Genomic DNA, 19550 nt, shown 5'->3' on the forward strand with positions numbered 1-19550 from the left:
AAAAATCACGTTTTAGGTGCCAAAGAGTCTTTTAACTTAAAAAATCTAACCACCCAAATACTTAAGGTTTTATTACCCCAGGTTTGGAGGTATTTGTGAAATATTTCTGCCTCCACCCCATTCATATATATCTGTGGTGCTCACAGCATTGAAAAAATATGTTTGAAATATTCAACATCATAGTCTTTCCAAATAAAATGTCCCCCTCACTCCGGATTATCCTCTGTTAACAGTTTGCAATGGAAATGGAACTACTTTTTCCACCAAAAAAAAGTAGTGCCTGTGAGAATAATTCACAGTGACACTGTTTCAGGGAAGAGATGTGGCTTTTACATTTTTAATTGCCTTTTTCAATACAGTGCTATAGAGGTAGACATCTCAGAGGTATAAGAACACAATCTTACTTTATTTTTTTAAAGGACCCTTTAATATTACATTGCCATTTGTTACTCTTCATTCATAAGCATAACTGCTTACAAGAAAAAGGTGTATGACAGAAAAATGATCATGTAACATTGTTGTATCATTATACAATGTATTGTTTGCACACTAAATATTGTTCCTGGCACACCCCTGCTTTAAATCTAAGTGACAAACTGACATGAAGGCATCTTACGGTCATTATGTGTTTGCCTGTGTCTAGTTTTCCCTCACGGAGTAATTGCTGGAGACAAATAAGTGGATGAAATAAGGGCAGTCGTAAGTGTACCATGAAAGGCTTTCAATATCTCTTGCGGTGAAGCAGCCTGTAAAAGGAAAATACGGCCATAAATGCTGTCTCCTCATTTTCTTCTCCCACAATCCCACCCAATCAGAGTGGGACGCTAATAAGATAAGAGGAAAGGCACAACAACAGTGTAGCAAAGTAGGATTACCCATGTCTGACTTGCTAACAAGCGCCATTTCTTTTCCTTTTCACAAACACTAATGGCAGCTCTTTTTCCCTCCCAAAGGCAAACACAAACTACTTTTCAATAGAAAAATGTGAGTGAACGCCCCGGTCAGAAAATCTCCCCCGTTTACCTCCTGAAAGGGGCGTATTATGCACTAATGTCTGGCAGACTGCATAATAGCTGAACACACACAGACCCATGAGGATTTTATCTGAAAGAGTGTTTCCAGAACGGGAGAAAGGTGTACATGTTGCAGAGCAGGTTTCTCGTTTGGGGTCTTGCGTTTGAAAATGTACATCCACACGCATGCTGCAATTACAGCAGGTTCTTTATAGAATGTACAACATTACTCAGCACTGATCACAGCACACCTGTTATCAAATATCACAAGCAGAGAGGGGATGCGAGCTTGAATAACTACAGTGCAGCAGCCAAATTACCTTGATTATAGCTATTTATGCAGAGAACATAAACACATTCACAGATTTCCCACTGACACAAGGCAACTTATGGTCCACGGCGGCAAGACCATGAAGTTCACATCAGCACTTCAGTCAAAGCTCGACAAAGAAGGCAGCGTGTTTGTGTTGAATACCGAAGCGCCGTCATCACTCTCCATGCGTAGCGGGGACAGGGTGTGAGGTTTCTAATGCCTCTTAAGTAAGGCTGTTAAGGAGCAAAGAGTCCACACATCTGGAAGACACAGTCAGTCGGCACATGCTGAAAGTTAGCGGTGGCGCTCGCAGTCCAAATTAGTGGCGAGTTTTATTCCCCTGCTGTGGTAGGAAAATATCAAATCTGCTGCCATATGAGTGCCATAAAGCTGGCTATGGAGCGTTTGATGCCTTCATGTGGGAGCCTTTAAGCAGTGTGTGAGTGTGTGAGTGTGTGTGTGTGGTGTGTGTGTGTGTGTGTGTGTGTGTGTGTGTGTGTGTGTGTGTGTGTTGTGTGTGTGTGTGTGTGTGTGTATGTGTGTGTGTGTGTGTGTGTGTGTGTGTGTGGTGTGTGTGTGTGTGTGTGTGTGTGTGTGTGTGTGTGTGTGTGTGTGTGTGTGTGGTGTGTGTGTTGTGTGTGTGTGGGTGTGTGTGTGTGTGTGTGTGTGTGTGTGTGTGTGTGTGTGTGTGCATGAGTGTGTTTGGTGGGAGATGCAGGCCTTAATGTGCGATGGGAGCTATTGTGTGCGTTCCGGCACGCACACATGTTTTGTGTGCGTGCATCTCTTATCTGTGTGCATGCACGTTGAGTTTCCATTTTACTGCATATATGTATTATGTGAATGTGTGTGTGTGTGTGTGTGTGTGTGTGTGTGTGTGTGTGTGTGTGTGTGTGTGTGTGTGTGTGTGTGTGTGTCAGGTGTGCAGCTGTGCCATTTTAGCAGCTCTTATAGACCCAGTTGACCCTGCTGGATACAGCAAACAGACAGACACAAGCAGAGTCAGACGGCCCCTGGGGTGGTCCTGTCTGAGGCGCATTATTATGGGCCAACAACTCTAGGGGCCCATACACAGGCAGGGACACGTATACTGTAATTGTACACACACACACACACACACACACACACACACACCTAAAGATGTGTACGCAAACCAACATGTTCATAGTAGCTCATAGACTTCCAAGCAATTAATAAATGACTGCAAATGTAATTTAAGAATTATTTGACCTTCAATTAAAAAAAAAAGTTATTGTGTTAATCTAAGGAAATATTTAATTGCATGATTATTACACATTTCTATGCAGAAATGAAATTGACACAAATAAGGTAATTTTAACGCAGTGAATTGTGCATCTTTAAGATTCATTCAACTAGCTCGCCAAAGTGGCCGTGCGGTGAAATGCAACATTCTGCAAAAGCAATTGCTAATATATTCATAATCACACAAAATGAACATGCATAAATTTTTGATTGATTGTTCTTAGATGTATCTCTGACTTTTAATTTAGCAAAGCATTTTAAAAACTGCATAAAATGTTTTAAAAATAAAAAATAATTCAGCCTTGCTTCGGTTTTGCATTGTAATAGGAAAAAGCATTCAAATATATTATATTTCTAGGCAAAAGTATTATATATAAAGTTATAAATGATATTCCTTTTTTAATTACCTCTAACATAATGGTCTACATTTCTTTTCAACTATTGCAGCATCAAGAAGAGACACATATGAAGGACATAGTCTATCATGAATGAGTGTGTTCTTGGTTATGTGTGTATTCAAATCGTGGAAAGAGTGCACTCCTTTTTTCCCACAGAGGAATTAGGAAAATATTTTCCACACACACACACACACACACACACACACACACACACACACACACACACACACACACACACACACACACACACACAAATGAGAAAATTAAAAAAGACACACATGCCTAAAAGCAGACACGATAAATTATCTGGCAAGCATTCAAAACACTCATGTAAGAACACACAAATACACTGAGACTGCACCAAAAATGCAAACACACACACACACACACACACCACTTACACAACTGCCACCATGTAACCCCTAATCACAACCCTAGAGCTTGGACATCAAATGAAGCAAGTTTTTTGAAAAAATCATCAGGAGTAATTAACGCATTTTCATATGCAAATGTGATTAATGCAAAACTACAAAGTCATTATGCAAATCGACTTTTCCTTGAGCCTCTGTACAAATATTCGCAGCTCAAATCAGGGATCAGTCTCGCCATCTTTCTTTTTTTATCTCCTACCCCTCTTCCTCTTGCTCTATCTCTCTCTCTCTCTCTCTCTCTCTCTCTCTCTCTCTCTCTCTCTCGGAGTAGAGATAATGCGTAAGTAGCATGTGAAGTTATTTCGAACTCACACAGTGTGTGTGTTTTCATGCGATGGGCCGGGGCTATGGCATTACGCCGCCTGCCTACTGATTACTGGCTGCTTGGCACTGGAGCGAGACAGGGAAGCCGGCGTACAGGGGAAGGTATGAATATGCAAAAGCTTGATTGCTTTTCATGATTAAAGCCTATTTAATATGGAAATGAGAGCAAGCCAGGTGATTAAAGGAGCATTGGGTGGTGGGGCAAAAAAGAGAGGAGAGAAAAAAAAGATGGAGGGGGGAAAGAAGAGGGGAGAGACAAGCACACCAGTAGTGAGGTGTGAAAGCTGGGATGAGTTATTTGTGAGACAGAGAAAGATTTGACCTCTCTGGGCATGGTTAGGATTGCTACTTCCACTACTTGTTCTCATCACGAAACCACCATGAGTCATTCCAGGTGTTAAAACAAAAACGTTTATAACAATGCTCCCGTGCACTTTAACACACTTTCACACCTGCAACAACAATAGTTTGTGAATGTGTGACCGTTTGAAAGCGGCGGGAAACTTATTTAAATTCTTTGATCATTAGTTTGGTTCAGTATCTGTATCGAATCATCCTTGCATTTAGCCCCCCCAAAAAAAATGGACAGCGGGGACATCAGGAGTGGCCAGCAAAGATGTTTGAGAATGTCAATGTCGTTCAGGCATTCTCATGAAATATTAACCGTATGATCTCTATACATAATGTTTGAAAGAGACAGACACAGCTTGTCATGATGTGACTTTGCCCGTATGTTCTGGATGTCTTAAAGTGCTCCGAGGGGGCCCTGCGAGCCGCCCTGGGAGGGGGTTCAAAGCAGGGCCAGGGTCGCCTTAGCATTGGTAACGCTCCCCTAGCGACAACCTCTCGCTTGCCTGGTGACAAGCATCATTCTTCAACAGACGTTGCGCTCACACACATGCACAAATTCATACAAGGCGCACGCACATATATTAGCATACTCTGACAAAGCCCACACATATACACACAGAGTGCATGCATCAGCAAGAGAAACTCAAGGAAAAAAAAAATAGGGCACGGAAGGGCCATTTTTCATCTACACCGTGTAGATGTGTGTGTGTGTGTGTGTGTGTGTGTGTGTGTGTGTGTGTGTGTGTGTGTGTGTGTGTGTGTGTGTGTGTGTGTGTGTGTGTGTGTGTGTGTGTGTGTGTGTGTGTGTGTGTGTGTGTGTGTGTGTGTGTGTGTGTGTGTGTGTGTGTGTGTGTTTGCACATTTTGGGGTTGAATCTGCTAGCCTTGCAGCATGTTTGCAGTTTAAGCAAGCAGGCTGACAGACAAAGAGGCCAGACAGGATGTTATAAAACACAACCAGGTGAAGAAAAAAAAATCCAGGAGAGGAAAGGGTTAAAAGGTTTTTCATACAGCTCAAGTATGTCGTGCACGCAATAGTACATTATGATAACATTTCTGTAGTTATGTGTGTGCAGGTGTGTGTTATTCCATCACCTGTGCTGCAAATATTTGTGGGTGTTCCGGCAGCAAGGCTTGCAAGCAAATGTCATGATATTTCCTTGAGTGTGTGTGCCGCTAACACGTTGGACTTAATTAGACCTAATAATGTAATCTAATTTGGTTGAAACTTGAGACTGCCTTGAGTGGCAATCTAATGTGTTGAACAAAGCTCTCCTCCTTTCTGTCATTTGGGGCTTGGAGTGCTTTCATGTCCTGTTCTCTTAGTGATAAGACTGTCTGTCTGTCTGTCACTGACTGCGCTCCAACAGGCTGACTCACAGGCTGACTAAATGTTTTGCCTCTGACCACCTGACAGACAAACTTCCATATAAAATGCATTCAGTCCTCTTCATTGCAATATCTTTTTTAATGCGGGGCTTTTAGGCGGTTTGTCGCTCATTCAATTTCAAAGTTTTATTTCTGATTTAAAGGAATACGTTGAAAAATTATCATATTTTTTGTTTTCAAAATATTGTGCGGTGTGATCTCTCTCAATACATTTTTCCCACTGCAAAAGCTGGTGACCACACACATCTGCTGGCCACATAGTTGAACTGTGCATATAGGCTGATTTCTCGAGTGATGACACAAGATGTCTACACCATGCTTTGAGCTCAAATTAACCAACTGTGTAAGTCTATAATTTTCTGTGTCCCAATATGACTTTTTTTTACACAATTTAACAGACTGGTTTAAAGCCCTACAGCATCTGTAGATTTCTTCTATTTTAAAAGTTAGCATTAGATAATGCTTCATTTGAATATTAAAAATGATATTTCCAAAAATCATGTAATACAAAACATTATTGTCTTAATGTAAATGTACTGGGAACGTTTTGAAGTGATATCCAGTAAAAATGTTTAGCGGTAGTGTCGCCAAGCAAATAATAGATATTTAAGTGTCAAGACTGCTATATTCGGAAAGTAAACACACCATTATAAGTCATGCATATAGCTACTCTCTTGTGTTGCTGTTAATTTGACACTTTATTTAATCATTTGATATATATTTATTATAACTACATCCATATGGTTTGATAAAATGCACATAAAGCTCTACACTTTAAGTCTCCAGTTGAATACACATTGGTGAGCAGTTTAACTGTATAATCTTTTTACATGTAATTCTGCCTGGAAACTTCTACAACACCCTGCCTCTCTTAGTCTCCTGGAGTCTGTGTAATCCTGGACAGCCTTCCCAGCTTTGGGTGTGATGGTGGCAACTGTCTCCTCTGATAACTTTGAACTGGTTTCCCTGCAGCGCTGGAAGTCCACAGGCCTCATCCCCCCCAATAACCCCCCCCTCACAGCCAGAAGAACGGCCTTCCTGCTTTATTAATCCCCTTCTCCTCACCACGCACACAGATGAATTTTAATCAGCTTTCTTAACCTCTTTTTTTTCCTTCATATTTCTTTACAAACACCCCGACACGCACACACACACACACACACACACACACACACACACACACACACACACACACACACACACACACACACACACACACACACACACACACACACACACACACACACACACACACACACACACACTGGGGGCGGCTCCTCTATCACCTTCTTCCTCGCCTTTCACAATTGGTTTCAGCTGAAGAAGTCCTTCAGGCCTGCCGGTGTGCGTGTGTGTGTGTGTGTGTGTGTGTGTGTGTGTGTGTGTGTGGTGTGTGTGTGTGTGTGTGTGTGTGTGTGTGTGTGTGTGTGTGTGTGTGTGTGTGTGTGTGTGTGTGTGTGTGTGTGTGTGTGTGTGTGTGTGTGTGTGTGTGTGTGTGTGTGTGTGTGTGTGTGTGTGATGTTTTACTTAGAATAGACATACAGTGCGGCTCTCACTCACTCTAATGAAATCATCCCAGGCTACATTAATCCCTCCTGAAGGCCACTGTCAAAATAACAAGCAGCCAGGATTCTTTAAAGGGAGCTATCTGTCTTGAACAGGTGAGAGATATGTGTGTGTAGGTGTTCTTACACATGTGTGTTTAAGACGTGCATATATACTGACAAAAGAGTTCTATTTAAACATGTAATTGAACTTGTGTTATAGTCTCCATACCTCTTCTGTGGCTGGGGCAGATCCCCCTGGCCGCTGTCAGCCTCCTCTCCAGATCTTCATCCCTGCCGGGGGTCACCTGGATGCCCACTTCCACCGGAATGGCCCTTCCACTCAGCTCCAGCGACCTGGGAGAGATGGAGATGCCCCTGTCCCTGCCAGTCTCCCCAGGCTTGGAGAAGGACCCCGGTCCCCCTCGGAGCCCTCGGCACAGGCGGCGCTTGTGCTCGATGAAAACCAGGATATCGCCCAATGGGAAGTTGGTCTGGCACTGGCCGCAGGTCAGCATGTCATGCTCCCCGGGGCCCACCCTCCGAGGGCTGGGGGTGGACGGCTGCGGAGAAGGAGATCCCGCCCCTGAGTCATGATTGGCCTCTACTGCTGGGAAAAAATAAAGAAGAAGATGTATAAACATTTTTTTTATTAAAGAAAGACAAAAAAGACACAGGCAAGTTGAGTTTTACCTGCTAAAAGCCAGCCCCCCATACTACACGAGATCATTGCATTCACAATTGTGTCACTTGCATGCACTCTGTAAAGCTACTCCGCTGAGACAAACACCTGCACAGCTTATCCAGGAGAGATCTGCGTGGGCGGGACCCAGCAGCACATATTCTCAAAATGCGTGCGTGTGCTTCTTTATGTATGTGTGTGTGTGTTTGTGGCCAGGAAGCTATTCATCTCGGTGCATGCTGGGTTTCCGGTAAGGGCCTTCGCTACACTAAGCTGTCATAGCTAGATGGCTGCTTTCACCACGTGGGATTTGTGCAGTAAAACAAAATGTAGCGTAGCAGAGGCCACAGCCACCACTGGCATGTGTATGTGTTTCAGTGTGTGTGTGTGTGTGTGTTATCTCGGAATGAGACAGAGAAAATATGTCTAAATGTTGGAGGAGATCACAGGTGAGTATGAACACACTATTCTCCACAGACAGAAAATCTATAAAGCCAAACCCGAGGTCCTGTTAAGAGAGTAAATCTCATTCTTCACAGATCTGACACGGTCATTAATAACCATTACACATTCTTCCCCGCCACCTCCCCTATGGTGGAGACTCAGTCCCTCAGCTTAACGTAAATCCCTCATGGACAACCTCAATGTTTTTCCTTTTTTAAAGACTACCCTGATGTACCAGAAAATGTGTCCTCTTCTTTAAAAAAAATAAAACCCTGAGGAAATCAGAAGCTCCAGATACTCTAGGGGCGTCTGAGTGAGCGGGTACCCAGGGAGAGGTGTTGATGCCTGGGAGAGGAGGAGAGGAGCAGAGCAGCGTCTGCCTGTCTCTGCAGCTCCTCTACTTTTATTACCCCGCATCCCTCCCCTTTTTCGCCTCTCTTCTTCTCCAAACATGACACCCTAATAATTGCAAAGATTAGACAAAGAGGGTGTGTGTGTGTGTGTGTGTGTGTGTGTGTGTGTGTGTGTGTGTGTGTGTGTGTGTGTGTGTGTGTGTGTGTGTGTGTGTGTGTGTGTGTGTAGTTATCAGAGCAGAGATCCTAAACTCTTATATCACCCATCTCAAACTGCCAGGGAGGCGTTGCTCCTCTAAATTCCCCGTCATAACCGTTAAACTCAGGGAAGAGTTCCAGCTGAATATTACACAGTTTTACCCAGTTTTCTTTTTATTATTTCAAATAAGTCTTTGCCACCATGAATCACCCCCCTCTGCACCCACACACACCCACACATGCGTTCCAGTCCACTCGCTTTGCCCTGGAGTGATGATCCGATGCCAAATATCTTTTCTCTAAATGGAGATGGGTTCCTGGACGCCTGCCAAATAATTTCCATCTCCTAATCTTTGGCGGCAAAGAAGGAACACAAACACATATTTACCTACAGTTCACAGCTTGCGACCACGATTCACATGAAGCAATGTTCCAGAGTGTTCACACAAGCGCGTGCGTGCATGTGCGCATATGTGCGATGCATATAAGTAGCACTGTGCAGGAGCTAACAACATGGCGCTCGCTCTCACTTCAGCCGTTGAAAGCAAGACAGGTGGCATAAGAGCCTCGATGTGTTGGAAATGTGGGGGGGGGGGGAGACAGTTGACAGACACCTGCTTTTGGACTTGATGCAAGAGACAAATAGAATGAGGCCTGTTTGTTCACATATGATTGAGTAACACGGCCTGGGGGTGGAAGGCCGTAAATGAATAGGCGTTGGCATTGTCACCATGCCATTGGAATATCAGTCGGACTTCTTATTAAAACCACACCTCTCCCCGAAACCCGCTCACTCGTGTATCCCGAGGCTCACCTGTGTGAGAAAAAAAAAAAGCCAGGTGCAAGAAGGAACTGAACCTGGAATGCTTGCAAAAAAAAGCAACCTTGGTGGACACACTGAAATGGAAAGAATAAAACTAAATGTAGCCTATCATCGTGACAGACAGTGTCTAATTCTCTCTGTATAAACTGCTATGTGAGAGGAACACGCTCGATAGGTAAGGGAGCATAGCACACACATGTCAAACATGCCATCGCTGAGAAGGCGTGATGATAGCAATGAAACCCTGCTGTCTGACATGATAGCACACACACTTTATTCCTCTCTCTTGGTCTCTGTCCCACACACACACACACACACACACACACACACACACACACACACACACACACACACACACACACACACACACACACACAGAGTATTCCTCCTGCTACTCTGTCTTATCAAGTGTGAGTTAAGTCAGGCAGCCTTAGAGCACCCCCTATCAGTTTGATGAGGAGAGAGTCAGTCAGTCACTGCTGCTGCACACTGCCGCTGCACAATGTTTACCAGATGGGAGACACAGCTGAAGACAATGGGCCTCTTTCACCAATATTTCCAGTTGTGCGAAAGGTCGAAAAATATATTCAAAACGCACAATAAGCACTGAATGATCAAATGGTGTTGCCACAGGCGAGGAATTGTTTCATTTGCAGCTTTTTCTTTATCTGTGGAGTTGTAATTTTAGTGCGAAAACCTGTAAATAATATGTGACGCCCTCTTGACTATTGGCCAGGTTTAAACCAGCTAAGTAGGTAAAGCTTGCCAAGGTGCATCATATATATAAAGTTCCTCTGACATTAATTGCCCATATAAATCCTTCTAATCGATCATTATTGTGCTTGTCCTTATATGCTCTTATAAAGGTGTTTCTGTTGTTGTGATCGCAGCTTGAGCTGAAGGTGATAGGAAATCTGGTTTGACATGTTTCACTCTGCCTTAAAAGTCGAATAGGAAACTGTGGAATTGTAATTTTGCTGGATGTGAAACATTTGTTTTTAATTAACGATGTGAATTTGATGAGATTCTTCCGAGCGGCGTTAAAAACAGAAAGCGTGAAACTGTTTTTCCGCTCGACTCCTGACCTTATAGAACATTTTTTTAATACCAGCTGCACACTGTGTTCTGCTGGTAAAAGGCAGAGTATAAGGCCAGGGGCACTCATATGACAGTCGACCATACTGTATGGGTTCAGACCTGTCTCCATTTCTTTGTTTTCCCCCTTCCATTTGCTGAGCTAAACACACACACACACACACACACACACACACACACACACACACACACACACACACACACACACACACACACACACACACATACGTGTAAACCCCACAGGGGAAAGTGGGATAAGATGCACGCTGTCATTGAAAATAAATGACACCAGCAACGTTGCAGATGGTTGCAATCAAAAATTCAAACAACAAGCGGCCTCGCTTAGCCTAGCCCTTTTTTATTTGTTCTCGGTTGCGTTTGCCAACGAAAGCTGCACCAGTGTGTGTTGTGTAAGGCCAGGCCTGTGTGTTTCATTATCTTATCACCATTTAATCTGCTGCAGTCTCATTTCTTATCATAAATCTTAAATGATCAGCCTGAAAGTGAGCAAAAATAAGGCTCTGCAGCTGACTGTGACTTAAATCGCTTGCAAGCTGTGGGGCATGACATTTAGGGGTATAAATCAAATTTGACAAACAATTTTTTAAGAGATATAATAATAAGAGTAAAAAAGAAGGAGCTTTACGGCGTTGCAAAATTGATTTAATGTGTTCGATTGAAAGAGAATCTAAGAACAAACTGCTCGTAGTAAATCACACGTCGCTCACCAATCATCCCCTGTGAGATTATCATCCGGTTACCACAATGTGTGTGAATATTTAGTGTGGCGTTGCATTGCGTATACGCTGGGTTTTCTCCCCCCTCAGCAATTTGACAGCCATATGGTGGGAATAAAAGCGAAAACATTAACTGTTTCACAAGTAGAATGCCAATCCTGAGAGTAAACAGTTATCACAAGACGTTTCCAGGGCTAGGTCAAGAAAACAGTCCTCTAATAATTCCGATATTAGAAAAAAAAGACCAATCTCTAGAACAAGGAGAGGCCTGGTGCTAAACACCAGACGTTAATGTGTGAGTAATTCATAATGATAATGATAGGTTTCGTTGTCATGGATGTGACTCCAAGCTGAATCAATGAGCCTAAAACAAAAAGCCTAGAGGGGGTGTTAGCCTGCATTAGCCTTAATAAAACAAAGGATGTGCTGTAAACCGAAGGTCAAATTTAACTTGGACCAAATATCTTATACATGTGATTGGTTTGTTTGTGAACATATGCAGCGGTCACGCATTTTGAGGGCAGTTTCACAGTTCATAATATGCAGTGAGTACATTGTGTGCATTCAGTGTCCCTTGTTGACAAGTAGAAATCCCCTGAACGCAGTCTTCCAATAAAAGCCTGTCCAGAAATATGCTGATATTCAGGTTCTCTGCACTTCCAAGCAGAGTATGACCTATGAGCGGCATGTCTGCAGGGCACAAGACTGTGTTTAGTTACAGTGGATAACCAACTGATCTGACATATGTTGGCACCCAGCAGAATCTTCATATTATTACTTATGTAAAGAGATACCTCGTGACTGGTCTTGACAGTTGACACCTTTCAAATTAAGCATTAAGTTCACGAAACTGACAATAAAACTGTACATATGTACCCGAAGCTCTCTATAAGGTGTTGACTTAATCAAATGTGTGTTTTTTTCCCCAGCACTGCTCAGATCCTCCATGCTGAGGTCCTCTCCAGACCCCACCCTGCTTAAGGAAACAGCCCACAGCGACACATAGCCCAAGGCCATTGAATGATAGGTCCATCATACGCTTTCTGTCCATCACAGCAGCAGATGTGAAATCAGTTAGAAATTGTAAGGTGAATGGTAAACATGGCTTAGGCGTTTCATGCAAATACAGGAGCATCAGTGCACACAGCCGCACAGGCGAGCATTGTTCTCACAACATTGGATGGAAAGAAAAATATATTTGTTGCTATATTAAAAATTCAGTTTTCCTTGATAACATCAGAAAGTAAACAAACAAAAATATACCTGCATATTGAGATGTTTTCCTTAATTTTGAACTTTTTAGCCTCTTAGGTCATCAAGGCCATCGACAGGAGACAGTGTTCCATGTCAGAGAACAGGTAGGACCAGATTCAAGGCCCAGCATCTGCACTCTAATAACCACTTTTAGCATTTACACTACTCCTCATATGATCAAGCTGAACATCAAACATTTGTCAGCGTTTGCAGAATATCTCAACTTAAGTTGTTGTTTGACACTCATAAGGCTCCGCTGACAGGTGAGCGGTGATTAAAATGTTCTGTGAAAAGTAATTAAAAGCTTCAGGCAAGATCCGATGCACCCCGGGGACATCTGAACGGCTCGGACAAAGAAATTAGGACATTTAAAGCGAATCTGTGACAACTAATTATCAGGCTAATTATGCAAGAATCTGCATTCAGCACCAGGGAAGAATTTGCTGACTGTACAGCAGGTGCTAATGTGTAAAAAAAAAAGAAATGAAAGGAAGATGTCAAACAAAGTGACCCATGGCTGGAAGGAGGGAAGGCAAATATTTAAGATAGTCCAAATATGTACCATTTGGCACATTTTAATGTGTAAAAAACGTTGCAATTATTGGTCATGATTCATGCAGGTAAATGTTGAACAGACACACACATGCCGGAGGTGAAACTGTTTGAATTTTGCACATTTGTAAAGGTATTGAGGGGTATATTTCCTTAATTAACTGACAGGCAGTGACTGTGACAGAGAATAAACTGATGGAGCAATATTTGTTAGAAATCTGCTGAGGGATGCACCACACTTTCTCATTTAGAAAACAACAACACTGGTTAAAGCAAACATTTAGATTTCAGATTGCTCTTTCAAATAACCGTAATTATTTCAATTGAGGGACGAAATGAGAGATAGGTCAGTGACATGAGAGAGATAAAGTGAGTGGGGTGAATAATTAGCTTAAATGCTAAATGTGTCGGGAGGGACGGAATGCGTCTTTCCAACACAAAACAGATTGGCCAGAGATTACATCATGAATTTCTGCAATGAATTACCCAGATTAGGCCTCTATGAAATTGGATTTAGGCAAAGCACAGCGCTGGGAGATGAAGGTTAGATTGATATAATTGATTTGAAATTGGATTATAGGACTTTTTTTATCATATGCTCCACAAAGACATTAAAAAAACCTTCTTCAGATTAAATCTGCGCAATTAAATCACTGTTCCTTTTTTTGGTCGCAGCTTTGGAAAGCTTCAAACTAAGTTAAATGACCCCTTTGTTTTTGAAATATCGTAATAATACAAGTTTAGATTGTCCGTTTATGGCGTGTTGATTTTAGTTTTCTGATGTGAGAGCTAAATTAATTGATTTCCGTGCTCGATTTGAGTTCTGCAATGCTCCTCGAAGGTTACCTTAAAGTGCAGAAAGGCCTTTGTGTCAAACCAAACATATTCAAAACTGATAAAATGTCGAAAAGAGGAGATTTAATTTAAAATAAAACGCATTTCAAGTCGAATTTAAAGGAATTAAGAAGTAACGTGGTGCAGAATCACAAAACAAATGTGAAACTTGATAAAATAACTGTTTGAAAAGGAGTGAATATTTAGAGAAAGTAGGCATAAACATTCAGCCACATGTTGGAAAAACATAATCAAAATTGTTTTGTGATGAAATGCATTACACGGTCACACGTGCGTGAACAAACAAACATATGCTACACACTCACACACACTTAGCCAGACAGTCCCAATGTAGATGTCATGAGATCATCTCTCGTGTAAAGTCATATAAAGCTGCAAACGGCATATGAAATACACCAGAATTATCCTAATACATTTTAAAGTTGTAAAACCGTTATTATCAAGATATAAAATTACTTTATTTCTATCTAATAAGTAGCTACATAAAACAACAGTGTTATTCATGTGTGTACACGTGTTTTAACTTGGTGAATGTATTTTTGACTAATTTCAGTTATTATCGGCAATCTTCTCTCTTCTTCGGCGCATTTTCAAAGATTAAAACAACTCTCGTATCAATAGCAACATAACAACTTTAATTTAGACCTCGAAATCTGAATTAATACCAGTAATAAACCATACATTGTACACTTAATCATGTATGAAGTGAGATGTCTTGCAGGAATTGAACTCACCTCGTACTGTCTCCCTGTGCGTCAACGATAAGTGCTGCGGGTTCACCTGCTTGCGGCGGGACATTGCCCCGGCATTTACTCTGGCATCGCCCGGTGAACGGCACTTGGATTCGGCTTGGACCGTGGTGTCGGTTCCCTCTGGCTTGCAGGTGAACAACTTTCCCCCTCTCCTAATCCCTCCACTCTTCTTCTGCTGCAACTTTAACGTGCGCTCGAGGAGGCGAGGACAGGAGCGCAATGAGGATGGAAGACGAGTTTGTCCAAAAAGAAAAAAATGTCCTGCAGCGTCTTCGGGAGGAAGCAACACCTGGATTTAAGGAAGCCAAAGAAGTAGAAGTTTGTAATGGAAGCAGTTGGCTACTATAGCGGCCAATGTGTTTCAGGTATGTTTTTGCATTGACCTTTTGCAGATACAAATCCTGGACACTTCTGCAGCGAGCGTGGTGACAGATGAAGTACGGAGCACTCCACTGGGTGATGGGTTCTTATTTAGCTCCTTTCCCCCTTCTCCCCTTTTTTCTTGAGTTTTTAATGATATGATTATATCATCTGGGGTCAAATGGCTGCTGTTTATTCTAGGATTCCCTACAGTCCTTCCATTTCAGCAGTGGTGCGCTAAAATGACCCTTTGGCACTGACTCCTCCCGTGCGTTTTGGCATCGGCGCGCGGAACGGCAACTCTTGGCTCTGCTGGCAGGAGCCTAGTTGATTGAGAGAGGGAGTGTGAAGCAGAGAGAGGGGGGAGAGAGAGTGCACGCGGGCAGACAAGACACCTCCTCCTCCTCGTCGTCGTCCAACAAGCAAGAGGTCCAATGTTTCCCAGTTTCCTTACAGTGTGAGGCTACTTCGCGTTGACTCACACGATGAAAGCGGTGGCTGTGTTTGGGAGGATCCGTGTGTGCGCAGACTATATGCAAGCCCTGAGCTTTTGTTTGTGTGTGTGTGAGGGTGGGTGTGTGTGGCTGAGGTTGCCTCCACTGGGGTGGGATGGGATACAAGTCCAAGTGCGTCCGTGACGTTTGCATGTAAACAGTGGAGAGCAAAACGCGCGGACACAGTCTGGTTGGGGCAGCTGGCCGTGGCTCCTTCGAGCTGATGAGCTCCAAACAAAGTCATTATTACTTCTTTCAAAGGCAGTGTCACAATGTCTGCCTTTAGTATCAACGAAGTGACCACCAAATCACTTATATTACCTTCTCTTTATGACCTTTAATATACATTACCCCCAAAAGAGAATCAAATCCTATCATATTTCCATTTTCTTTCTTGTGTTTTTTAATCAGAAACCTAATTGTTTGAACAAATTATCCATTCATATCATGCATACCAGAAGCAAACTGTTTTTAAATTGCTGGAATATCAAGTTCACCCACACCTATCAGATTAAAAGATATTGGGTTAAAGGTCACCTTTAATTGAGATATTAAAAAATGTATCTTATTGTAGTATTCTACTTGATCTAATACGCTTCTAAATGATGATGAATATAATATAAAACACAGATTGTCTCACATTGAATCAGAGAAGGAATGCATCTTTGTTGTGAAGATAATTTAAACATGTTGTGAGGCAACAGTACCCTCTGTTGGCACAGTCAGGACTCATTTAAACCTATGTAGGAGGGGTTGGGGTGGGGATGGGGTGAAACCTTAACACTGCCTTACTCTACTTTATTCTTATTTTTAGAATGGAGCCCCCCTTAATTCGCCATTTATACAATTCAGAATAAGAGAGTCCTTGAAGAGCAGATCAGGTTCACTCCGAGGCAATTAATGGCACTAATGGGCAATCATCCTGCACATAATTCACTGTATTCATTTAGATCAGTGTATGCACAGATAAGTGCTTTGTACAGACTATAAGAACACACTCAAGCTTTTTTCTCCCCACCTTACCGTATAATTCAAACCTTCTCCGTCGTATAATTTACTTGAAATACATTGTTGAATAAAAATATGGAAGCCTAATACGGCCATTTAAAGTTGACACTCTTTCCTCGTGGATCAGCCGGGGAAAGTGTGCTGCTATAGCGATGCATTTTATAGTCGCCCATTAATAAAACATGGTGGGCAATTTTAAGAGCATTAGAAGTTTGATTGCTTCAGGGCAGGCCTAGGGGACTTTCAGGACAGTAATTATTTATATAAATGAAATGTCATCTCAGCTCTGGCTCAAGTCGACATAACCTCAGCAGACTCCACATGGAAACACTACGGCACAAACAGCTATCTTTCACAGAGAGGCCCGAGCATGTTGTCGAGCATATTGCTTTGAATGGAGCCCAGAAATGTGATGTTACATGAAATGTCTCAGTTTTTGGTATTGAGGGCCAAGAGAGCAACAGCGAGCCGTGGACACATCGGGATGCTGAAGGAAAACATTTCCCCCGAGTTCATGCACTCTCTTTGCCATCCCTATATGGCTTCAAGCAGCTCCTTGATCCTGACCCCATGGGTTTCTCAATAATACATCAATGTATCCATTATAGCTTGTTGTATCTGCCGGCTGCGGGCAAAGGCAGTTTCAACTGGGTTGCACATGACCAGTAAACCACAAATACACCGACTTGTGGACACAGGAAAGGTTTTAAGTCCAAAGTGTTGCCTCTAAGGAGACATGCATCTCGTGTGTGGTAAAGTGCCAGTGCTGGGAGATACCTGAACACACCTCAGGGCAATACATACACGAGAGACCAGGCTGAGATGGAAGTTTTGTCCAAAGGAACAAGGGACATTGTGTCAGCGTTTTAGGTATTTTCCCCCAAAATGACCCGGGTTTTAAGATTCCACTTTATGTTAAAAATGCGCCCAGGGACAAAGTTGACGAGGAGCTCTTGCACATCAGTGGACAGTGAATGCAACGTCTGGGTCACAACCTTCGTCACATCCTTTTATCTTCCATTTTTCATGCCTCTCCCATCTGTTTACTCTCTAAAGAATACTTAAATTGCATTAATGTCTTAAAATAGGACAACATATATGAAAGGGGAAAGAACTACACTCAGCATAATGTAGTTTTAAGAACAAAGAGAGGATTAAATGTTGAGGTTAAGTGGCAGCACTTTTTGATGTGTTTCACCTCATAAACAATGAAAGGTCCACTCCAGGACAGCTCATGGTAATATGAATATTGCTCTGGGATTTGCTTATAGTCGGTGCTTCATTATGCAATGTTTAATATTAATAAAGAAAGTACAATTATATATTATTCATAGGCTGATTTACTGTGGTTGGAGTGCGTGTGCGTGGACCTTGAGTGACAGATTGAGATGCTCCTTTGCTACGGGCAATACAACAAGGCTCTTACTTTTCGACAGGACACATCCTGACAATTTCTCCCACAGTTAAGAGGATTTGTCCGAGCACGGTTGAATATATAATGCATGTAGATTCCCAATTTTAATTTGGACCGAGTAAATGATTCAATGCTGGGTGTCCTCAGAAGAGAGGCTGGGAGGGGAATGGAGAGGGCACAAGATGTTACTTGTAATCTTTCGCTGGGACATTTGAAATAAAACAAAGGCCGTGATGGTTACATGAGATCTTGTACCAGGTCTAAAAGAGTGAAGTGTGTGAAAAACATCATTAATTGCAATCATTAAATCTTTTTTTTTTACAAAATCATTGCACTGCACTGCTAGTTTCTCTGTAGAATATGACTCACCATTGGTTGTATATGCATTTTATAGCCATATCCCATATGCATTTAAAGGATTACAATAGTTTTAGCTTGACATATTGATAAAGGGGTGTAATTATTGCTCTGTTATTCAACAGAGAGTTTAATTCATCGTCATAATTAGCTGTAACATATCATCTGTAATTAAGGAATATTTTCTTGTGTTTCTTTAACTTTAAACTCTGTCAAACTCTACATTTCTAGAATGACGAAAATGTGTTTTCAAGATATTGTGCAAAAAATATGTATGGTATGTCTTAAGTCTCATTTACTCCAGCACATGGCACCATGGACTTCGGAAATGATTAAAAAGTCAGATGTATTTAATTCATGAAGATATTTTAAAAAGTTGTAAAAAAGGGGGCCACTAATTATGTATTTAAAGAGCATAGCAAACTGCTGCCCCAGAAACTTTTAACAGATACCTTACAAAGCCTAACATAATAACATAAAATAAGATTGAAAGGCATAGTACATAATGAAATAAATAATTATAGTGCAGTTCCTTATATAAAACAAATAGGCATTTTATGTTTGATGTTGATATATTTTTAGTGCTGCTCCTTTTGTAAAATATTCTTCTTTAATCCCACTACCTGTTACTTATTTTACCATCCTTTTACCATCCGTTTGTCAGTACTACATATGGGTGTTATAACAATTATTATATCATTTTCAATTTTTAAAACAATATTTAGTGGCACATTTATGAATGTATACCCAGATAGTCTTTAAAAAAAGTGCACATCCAATATATTCCCTTTAACTTTTCAAACATATTGAATCCATGTTGTTTGAGTTTGTGATTTGAATACTTGTCAGGCATTTTAAGACATTGTAATAATTGTTAAATTAACTCAGCTTTTCAAATCATTATTTGCATGTGAAAAACGTACAGTCCTGGCTGCCAAAGTCCAAAAGTGATAAATTGTCTCCCTCTAGTGGATAGTTTGGGGGTAACATATTTTCATCATGTTAGCAAGAAAACTTGTATACTTCCGAGTAGTCTATGTATTGTTGTATTATTTTTGTCTAACAGAAAAATTGTTAACAAAGCGTTGAACATAAGATTCAGGAAAGAAAAATCAAATCCAAAATACAGCCACAGCACACGTGTGTC

At 41.7% G+C, this 19550-nt stretch overlaps 1 protein-coding gene across 4 annotated transcripts in view; it reads right to left on the bottom strand.

Moving 5' to 3' along the window:
- bcl11bb (BAF chromatin remodeling complex subunit BCL11B b) overlaps nucleotides 1–15576 on the bottom strand; it is a 30428-nt gene extending 14852 nt beyond the window's left edge. The window contains exons 1-3 of one of the 4 annotated variants that reach the window (XM_034228707.1): nucleotides 15154–15563; nucleotides 14753–15059; nucleotides 7258–7635 (exon numbers count right to left, since the gene is read on the bottom strand). In XM_034228707.1, coding sequence (XP_034084598.1) covers nucleotides 7258–7635; nucleotides 14753–14816 — 442 coding nt within the window. In that variant the 5' untranslated portion in view covers nucleotides 14817–15059; nucleotides 15154–15563. Of the gene's footprint in view, nucleotides 1–7257; nucleotides 7636–7718; nucleotides 8291–14752 lie in introns of those variants that run through there. The other 3 variants (XM_034228708.1, XM_034228705.1, XM_034228709.1) reach the window with 3 other exon arrangements.
- Nucleotides 15577–19550: the final 3974 nt, after the last annotated feature.

Source organism: Gymnodraco acuticeps, unplaced genomic scaffold (assembly GCF_902827175.1).
Source record: "Gymnodraco acuticeps unplaced genomic scaffold, fGymAcu1.1, whole genome shotgun sequence".
NCBI classification, from domain to species: domain Eukaryota; kingdom Metazoa; phylum Chordata; class Actinopteri; order Perciformes; family Bathydraconidae; genus Gymnodraco; species Gymnodraco acuticeps.